The following is a 9900-nucleotide window of genomic DNA, read 5'->3' as shown; positions in this document are numbered from 1 at the left end:
AAAGTGAAGCAAAATAAAAGAGGAATCTTAAAATGGCTACCCATCCTCTCGCCCTGCCCTCAGGGGCGAGCAGTTTCACTTACCCTCAGTCGCTCCCCGTGCGAGCCACCAAATGCCGCAGTCTGGCTGGGCACAATCAGGAGCCACTTGTCAAAAGAAACTAACTTTATTTTTAGAACCACACATGCCAAACAAAACAGCCTCTCAGGAAAAACCCTCAGAGCCTCAACTGCCACCACCGGCTTTCCACAAGCCTCTCTCTCCCCCACAAGCTTCTCTCCACCTCCCACAATCCTCCTGCTCTTGAGGCCGATTGGCTGGGTCACGTGGGCGGAGCCAAAAAAGTCCCCCAATGAGCAGCTCCGTGGTCTGAAAGGGCAGGGAAACAGCCCAATGAGCATCACCGCAGAGGAGCCAATCAGCTAGATGTTGCTGGGGCCGCTGTGAGCCAATCATCAGCTGGCAGCTGGAAGTTTGCTGGCAGCTGGAAGTTTGCTGGGGCCCCTTCGGCTGTGGCTCTCAACACTTGGAGACCATTATGTTAAGCAAAATAAGCCAATCTCAGAAGGTCAATGGTAATGTTTTATCTCATATGTGAAAGCTAGAGAAGAAAAAGAAAAAGAAAGATGGGGGCAATCATATGAAAAAGAAAGGGATATCAGTAGAATAGAGGAAAGGGACCAAGGAGTAGAAGAAGAGAGAGGGAGGAGTGCTAGGGAAGGATATTGGACAAATTATATTGTTAAATTGTATGCATTCATTAATATGTAATGACAAATTTCACCATTATGTACAACTATTATGTACCAATAAAATGTGGAAAAAAATTTCTGTTTTACCCATTTGGCAGTGGTTATAGACACAGTCATTCTTGATAAGTTGTGTTTTGAGGAAAAGGAGAGAGAAAAATAAAGGATAAAAAGGAAAACCAAAGGAAAGCAAAGGAGATAATAATGAAGCTCATTTTTTCTTTGCCTAAATGGAGATGACAAAAGGCAAAACATACTTTAGTAAAATTGGATTTTACCATGAACATTCTTCCTTTGTTCTTTTGGTTGCTCACCTGCACATGATAGTTTTTCAAGCTTGTAAATCTACCCAGTGTTTACCTTGTTTTGTTTTGCTTCAAGCATATGGCCCTGATGAGATTAACTGATATAATATATATGCAAAGCCCATGAGTTCTTAATAAAAATAAATCAGGACTGTTTTGTTATAAGGAACCCATCATAGCTAATGTAATAGGTACAAGTTTTATGGTCACAAATCTTTGGTATAAAAAATCTCTCTAAACAAAAGGAATAAAAAAGTGATCTCATGAAAATAGAAGGGAAACCAATAGAATAGAGGAAAAGGGATTGAGCAGGAGTGAGGAGGGAGAACATGCAGAAGTACTGGGGTAAAAAGACCACCAAATTATGCTATGCCCATTTACAAATATACCACAATGAATCCCACTTTTATATATAATTATAGTGTAAAACCGAAGGTTAACAGAATTAGTGTATTATCCTCCTTCCAGGTACCTTAACTCCTAAGCTTACTTTCTCAATTGTGTTGCCCTCCTGAAGCTCCTCTGGAATTCAGGTTATAGCCAGGACCTCCCACCAATGAAAGCTACCCAAAGAAATGCTAGTGTTGGCCACTTCCGCTCTCGCTTTCCACTGTGCAATATGGCAGAGGAGCCTGAGTTGGTGTTGCAACTTCCTTCAACTGCTGCTGCTGGCGGTGAAGGACTTACGGATGTCTCCCCAGAAACAGCCACTCCAGAGCCCCCTTCTTCTGCTGCAGTCTCGCCGGGGACAGAGGAGCCTTCAGGCGACACCAAGAAAAAAAATGACATCCTACTGAAGGCTGTGGGAGACACCCCTATAATGAAAACAAAGAAGTGGGCTGTAGAGTGAACCCGAACCATCCAACCATCATTGACTTCATCAAGAAGTTCCTTAAACTTGTGGCCTCGGAACAGTTGTTTATTTATGTGAATCAGTCCTTTGCTCCTTCCCCAGACCAGGAAGTCAGAACCCTCTATGACTGTTTTGGTGGTGATGGTAAACTGGTCCTACATTACTGCAAATCTCAGGCCTGGGGATGAGCCACAGAGAAAAACAGCTTGCTACTCAAGATGATGTTTTCACAGAGGAAACGGCTCCATAAAGTTCTTATGCTGTGATGAGACTTAACAGATATCAACTTCTCAGCATGTGTCTACTGTAACTCATATTTACACATAAGAAAACCTCTGTAGAGTGAATAGACTAACAAAAATATGATTTGTGTTAATACACAAGTCTTCATAAAAGATTGACATCACAGTATGCCTGTTACTCCTGCCTATTACTACCATTGTTTCAGCTCTGCCTCCAAGATTGAAAAGATTGAAACTACATGAACTTTCATTACTAGTTTTCAAAATGATTGAAATTGTTTACTTATAGAACTGGCACTCTGCTGATTTCTTTCATGGTAAAAATTAATTTACTAATAGGTTTTTCTATTTCTTTTTAACTCATTCAAGGAAACGTCAGTTAGGGGTATAAGAGGTTTATATTTTTTCTGTTGAATTACCTTGTCAAACCAAGTCGCATTGACCTCTTAGCTGAATACCTTACATAGTCCATTAGAGGGCAGTCCAGCTGATAAAAAGGGTTTGGTTAATCCAGTTCTACATCTTTGCCAGGTAAAAGGAAATAAGACTTTTCTTGTTAATTTCTGGCCAATATGTAGCCAAGAAAGCAAGTATGTTGACAAACTGGAAGACTTTGAGAAAATAATCACAATTTAATTATGCTGGGAAACAAAAATTTTACAAATTCTAGACAAATGAGTTTTACAGGATTTTTTTTTGTACTATCATTTAAGACTGAGTCCCAGTGTTGTGCTGCTTTATCACTTATTTAAACAGTGTCCAAAGAACTTGCTGAGTAAATCATTGTGTACTTCATATTATATTCAGATTGAAAGTATTCAAAGAATAATTGTAAAATAGCCTCAAATTTTATGTGTATGTCATGCCATGACTAAAAGAGTACCATTTTTACTGGTGTGGTTAGACTGCTCATTGCTTGAAGTGAGATTTAACTTTTTTTTCTTCTGTACTTTATTTATCATGCATAATATTTAAAGCCATTCCATAAATGGAATAGAATGTTCAAAAAGGTTTTGTGACATGTACTATAATTTCGAGTGTTTGTTTTCAAAGATAATATGGTAGGAAGGATGTGATTTTTATGAAAGTACTTGAGCTACACTTACATCCTTTAAATCCTATGGCTAGGGTTCAGCCACATATTAGCATGAGGATATGCTAAATAACAATTCACTTTGCAGTGAAGAAATTGCTATTCAGTTCTCATTTTCTGCCTAAGAATGTGAATTCTTGATTTCCCTTATACCAATGACCCTTTATAATAAATGAATATGGCTAAAAAAAAAAAAAGAAAAAAAAGAAATGATAGTGTTTATGGGGCAACTTCCAAAGATAGGACCTGAGTTTCATAATCATTGTTTTCTACAAATTAGCTTCAGGATCTTCACCAGTGTATATGTCATTGTTATTATTCTTGTGGTTAATAAACATAATGATATAATGAAAAAAGTCTCTCTTTGATATCTGATATAAATATTATTTCACTTTCTCCCCTAAAATCTCAATACCTGAGGGTTCACAAAGTAATATCGTTTAAGCTAGTATGAATCTCTGGGATAAAATACTATTTTTTAATATTATGAACAGTTTATGTTTCTAATATACTTTAATTTACTGAGTATGGTATAGAAAATATTAAACTGATAAGTGAGGCAGGTTCTACAACTGTGGGAGGATTTTTTAAATACCTATTAATTGTTATACAGGGAAAGAGAGAAATAGATTTATCAATGTTGATGAAACTGGCTTATAAGACTTTGGCAAATGATCATATATAATGCAAATGGTGTTCTGGGTCACAGGAATCTAACCCTTTATTTTCTATAGGAGCAATGATTCAAGATATCACTAATTCGGTGTTGTGGTGACTTGATATAACTGAAAAATAATGATAATCAACTGATACTTGTGTATATTTGTGCTTAAAAATAGATAAAATAGATGTGTTACATTTTTCTTAAAGGTATATTTCTCATAGTTTTTGACTTATTCATTCCTCCCACTAGTTATTCCAAAATAATATATTTCAAAACCAAAGTACTCTTATTAGAAAATATATCTAGACCCTTCAGAAAGTCACTTGGGAAGTCAAATTCCATCCAAGTCTGAAAGTAGTGAAAAATGCCAGTAATTCTGGGCATATAGTAACAATCAAAGCAATGGTCTAAGCTGTTGAAGATCCAAGAAGCAGTCATTGCAAAGGGAAGCTGAAGAGACACATCAGACATGGCCGATATACCCATCTAACCCATTCTAGTACCAAACAAACTCCTGAAGGGCCTGAATGATGTGTTCACTTTTTATAATCAACAAAAGCTAAGAAAGTATATATAGTAGATATTTAGTAATTCTTTGTTAAATAAGTGAATATAAGACAAAATAAATGAATAAATAAACCAAGTAAAATGGACCATCTAAGTAAAAAAAAAAAAAAAAAAAAAAGTCACCTTTATCCCTGCTTTGGCTGCCACAGAAACAAACTAGTTGATAAAGTATTCAAATCAAACCAGTCCAATGTTCCTAAGTGACATCATCAAGCATTCGTCATGAAAGTTAAAATAGTAACACAGAGAAAGATTTTAAATAATCTCAATGTGGAATGATCAGATAAGATGTAAAGGAACATAAATATATACATATATAAGTATATGTATTTATATAAGAAGGAACATAAATGTATATATATAAATATAGTATAGTATTTATGCAAATCTTCTTGCCAATATCTAGTTGTTTTATGGAACTTTGTGCCATAATAATAATTTAAGTAAAATCTTTAGACAATTATAAAATCAAGGCAATAATTTTTAAATGGTTAATCTTTTTACACTAACTTAAGCTTGGATAATCTGACCGTAAAGACTGATTGATAAATTTGAATACAGCCTCATTTGTATTTGTTCAGATTGATTCTATAAAAGTAGTAATTTCTTGTTTTGCATAGGATAGTTTAAATTAACATATATGCCTAGTGCTTGAAAGTCAAGAATGCATATTTGAAAAACAAAACAAAGAAACATCCTTGAGAAATGTATTCAAATCTTAAGACAACAAATGTAACTGGATCAAGTTTTTTTTTTTCAGTATTTTCCTTCATTTTCATTTTGCACCTGTATGTTGAACAGAACCAAAAAATAAGTTAATAGCATTTAAAAAATCTCTTCATTAAAGATATTCTAGTAATATTATGAGGAACTTTTAAAATTCAAAATTAGGCTGCAAGTATCCTTCTTCACTTAGGAAAACAATGTTGTGAAAACCAGGCCATCTGCTGAGGTGGTACAGTTACATTTGGCCCTCACAATGTGTTTTAAATCCTCTGTTTTTGTATTATGTTGGATTACAAACCCACAAAACAAGTTCACCTTGATCTTTTACACTAAGTCTAAAGTATCTCAGGGACAAAATTTGACATAAATCTAAACCTGTGATGTTCCCATCTAAAAAAATAAAAGGCAGAATTAAAAGGGGACTTTAGGTTCAACTATAATAAAATATCAGAAGTACCAGAAATACAAGTCTGGAAGCTTTATCATTGGGGAAGTATGGCAAACAATGCCTCTCCTGAACAGAATCAGAATCACTGTTCAGCCATCAACAACAGCATCTCACTGATGCAGGAAAACCTCCCCACCCTGACCTTATCTGGAAAGATTCGAGTGACAGTGACTTTCTGCCTTTTTCTACTCTCCACCACCTTTAATGCTTCTTTCTTATTGAAACTTCAGAAGTGGACTCAGAAGAAAGAAAAAGGGAAAAAACTCTCCAGAATGAAGGTGCTTTTAAAACATTTGACATTAGCCAACTTGTTGGAGACTCTGATTGTCATGCCGCTGGATGGTATGTGGAATATTACAGTCCAATGGTATGCAGGAGAGTTCCTCTGCAAAGTCCTCAGCTACCTGAAGCTTTTCTCCATGTATGCCCCAGCTTTCATGATGGTGGTGATAAGCCTGGACCGTTCCCTGGCTATCACCAGACCACTAGCTGTGCAAAATAACCGCAAGCTTGAACAGTCCATGACCAGCCTGGCCTGGATTCTCAGTAGTATTTTTGCTGGACCACAGGTAATCCATTATTCATGAACTTGTATTATTATGGTGATCACAGATTTCCCATCTAAATCTGAGTAAAGGTCTTATTAAAGGAAGCACATGTTGCATTATTTTTAAGAACTGAGGGTCTAGTAGTCAAGGTGGTGTTTAATCCTGATCAGTTTCCTCAAGAAAATTTCTTAACATCTCTAGGGTTCTGCTCCTTTATTTATAAAATGGGGTAATACCTAATTCATGAGCCTTTATAATAATTAAATTAATCATGTATTAAAATATCTATTATAATATTTGATACATAGTAAATGTTCTCTAAAAAGTAGCTATGCTGAAATTGAACTCATCCGAATCCTTTTTTTTTTTTTGAGATGGAGTCTCTCACTACGTTGCTGACTAGGATGATTCAAATTCACAATCCCATGTCTTAAATTGCTGAGTTCCTGGGATTACAAGCATGCACCACTGGACCCAGCTTCTTCCATTTTTCCTTTTCTTCTAATTGACATACTGTAATGGTTAATTGAGAGAATTTTTAGGAATTATTAAATTTGCATAAATATTTTATAACTGTTTTTATTTGAGGTTTGTTGAGTAGAAATTAAGAGTTTCATCACTACAGCTAAGGGAAAATTATTTTGACATGTATGTTGTTCTATAGTTTGCAGTTGGTAAAACTGAACAAAGAGAGAAAGTGTGAAATCTTAGACTCTGGAAAAAAATGAATACTTCCCTGATTTGGGCTCAAGTTAGGTTTTTTTTTTTTTTTTTGGTGGTGGGGTTGGGGGAGTACTGCATATTGAACTCAGGGGCACTCACCCACTGAGTCACATCCCCAGCACTATTTTGTATTTTATTTAGAGAGAGGGTCTCACTGAGTTGCTTAGTGCTTCACTTTTGCTGAGGCTCGCTTTGAACTCCCAATCCTCCTGCCTCAGACTCCCAAGTCGCTGGGATTACAGGTGTGCCCCACTAGAGAGATGTTGTTGATGAAGCTTTATTACCATGGGTGTGTAGGCAGCAGGCCCTTTTCCCACACCTCTGGAAGACATACATCTCTTCAGATTGCCTTCCATAGAAGGAACATAACAGATTGACCTGCAGAATCTGCTTTTTCAACAATTACATCTCTGAAGAAAATAACAAATGCTTGCAAATAACAAGATCTTTTCACAACAAATTAATCAGTTGTCTCTATGCTTACAAATGCATTATATGGTAAATCCAAGGTACAAAATTGTGTTAAGAAGTAAAGTCAGAGTTTTCTAAAATCCTCCAAAAAATTTCCTTTAAAATTCTAAATCTAGGGGCTGGGATGTGGCTCAGTGAGAGAGTGCTTGCCTCACATGCATGAAGCTCTGGGTTCAATCCCCAGCACCACAAAAAATAATAGTAATAATAAATCTATCTAGCCATTCTAATCTGGCCAGATAGTTTAAAAACAACAGGCCATGGGCTAGGGTTGTGAATTAGTAGTAGAGCGGTTGCTTAGCATGTATGAGGAATTGTGTTCGATCCTCAACATCTTTAGTAGTGATCAAATCAACACCACATTAAAAATAACTAACTAAAGTTAAAGTATTTAAAAAAACAGGCCAGGTGTGGGGGTGCACACCTATAATCCCGGCAACTCTGGAGGTTGAGGCATAAGGTATTTGGGCAAGAAAAAATAAATGAAGTATCAAATGTATTTTTCCAATAAAGGCTAAAAGGTATGATTAATTTTCATAAGAAACTTGTTGAAGTGAAAGACTGAGAGTTAGGAACAGTGAAAAATTAGATTTGGTGGTTTCTCCTTTCCTTTGATTTCATGATATTATAAAACACTGTGATTATATGTTTGTCTGCCTATGTTTGTCATTAAGGTATACATTTTTACATGTACAGACTTTGTAGTATGCAGCTTAATATTTATTTTTCCTACTAAGATACCTAGTAAAACTTAAATTAAATGCTTGGATACTGGGGCTGGGATTGTGGCTCAGTGGTAGAGCTCTTGCCTGGATGTGTGAGCACTGGGTTGGATTCTCAGCACCACATATAAATAAATAAAAAATAAAGTTACATCAACAACTAAAAAATATTTTTTAAAAAATGCTTAGATACACTAATATATACAACTTGTGTTTATATCTCAATTAAAAATAAATTGAACAAAATGTTTTTAAAGATTGAACATTAAAAATGTGTAAGTGAATTAATGATTATGATATATTTATATTACAAAAGACATTGATAGCAATAAAAAATCTAAAATTAATGTGAGAACCTTTATGAGGCCTATATAAGGAGTAAAATGGCATTTCAATTTTTTTTTTTAATTTTCAAAAAAGTAATTGTACATATTTATGTGATATAATGTTTCCATATATCACATTTAGTAGTAATCAAATCAAAATAACCTTCCCCTCAAACTGAAGTTACTTCTTTTAAACAAAAATATTTTTTAAAAATACATGTAGAGCCAAATAGAGTAAAGTAAGACAAAGAATCTTTTCAAATAATTTAGCAAGTAAGTGATTAAATTGAAGGTTGGGAATGGAATTGATAGTAAGAATAACATTTCAAATAACAACATCAAATAAAGCTTAGCAACAGGGCTGAGGTTGTGGCTTAGCAGTAGAGCTCTCGCCTAGCATATGCGAGGCCCTGGGTTTGATCCTCAGCACCACATAAAAATAAATAAAATAAAGGTATTGTGTCCAACTACAACTAAAAATATAAATATTTTTTAAAAGCTTAGCAACAAATTGGCTCTATTTAATAATACAGCAAAGGAAAATAAAGCTCCAATATTTTTAGCCAAAAAATTTGAATAGTAAAACCTCTGAAATAGGTAGATGGAGAAGTATTTTTCTGCCAGTCTGTTTGAAGACAGTGGGAAGGCAGAATGTGGGAATAGGTTTTAGCCAATTAAAAAAAAAAGGGGGGGGAATGACTTTAGGACATGACTAATGACAATGTAAGATCATTGTATAGATACAGCTATCAGGAAAATATTTGGGATACTCATATAGATGAAAATACAAACAGAAGTGGAAAATAAGACAGTTTGTGATAATAACTGAATGATATATCCACAGTTTCTTTCTCCTTGAAAGAAGTCTCTCAGAAGCTCTACCTAAAATATTGATTTATTAATTCAACTACTTTCCTCTAAATATATTATAGCAATAATAGAAAGACAATGCCATATACTGTACCTATCCATTTTGGCACAGCAAAAAGAAAATAAGAACTTAACTTTGAATTGTTTAGAAATTGCATGTAATGGTCTGACCTCAAATACATTGTTCTACCAGAGATTTATGTGACTATTTACTACAAAAAAAATGATAGTAATATTTTATTTTGTATAACAAATGACTCATTCTTACTTCCAATAATGCTTCTAAGTTTATAAAGCACTCTGCTAAAGTTTCCTGAAAAAAAAAAAAACTCATGAATAAGAATTTTCTTTCTTTTTCTTTTTCTTTCTTCAGAGCTGGGCACACCCAGGGCCTTACACCTGTTAGTCAAGAGCTCTACCACTGAGCTACATGCATCTACAGACCTTTTTAAATTTTTATTTTAAGACAATCTCACTAAGTTGCTGAGGCTGACCTAGAACTTGAAATCCTCCTGTCTCAGCCACAAGAGTCACTGGGATTAAAACCATGCACCATCAAATAAAAAATCTAAAATTAAGCTCAATTGAAAATG

General features: G+C 34.8%; 1 protein-coding gene and 1 pseudogene across 1 annotated transcript in view; both read left to right on the top strand.

The window, feature by feature from the left end:
- Positions 1-1657: 1657 nt before the first annotated feature.
- On the top strand, positions 1658-2832 carry LOC124082307 (ubiquitin-like protein ATG12; annotated as a pseudogene).
- Positions 2833-5694: 2862 nt separating this feature from the next.
- The window catches only part of Gnrhr (gonadotropin releasing hormone receptor), a 29647-nt gene continuing 25441 nt past the window's right edge, over positions 5695-9900 (top strand). The window contains exon 1 of the mRNA XM_046428773.1: positions 5695-6216. Coding sequence (XP_046284729.1) covers positions 5695-6216 — 522 coding nt within the window. The remainder of the gene's footprint in view (positions 6217-9900) is intronic.

Source organism: Marmota monax, unplaced genomic scaffold (assembly GCF_021218885.2).
Source record: "Marmota monax isolate L192 unplaced genomic scaffold, Marmota_monax_Labrador192_F-V1.1 WCK01_AAM20220418_F8-fsc00132, whole genome shotgun sequence".
Classification (NCBI taxonomy): domain Eukaryota; kingdom Metazoa; phylum Chordata; class Mammalia; order Rodentia; family Sciuridae; genus Marmota; species Marmota monax.
The sequence above is the reverse complement of the archived record's forward strand: the minus strand, read 5'-3'. Positions and strand labels throughout refer to the sequence as shown.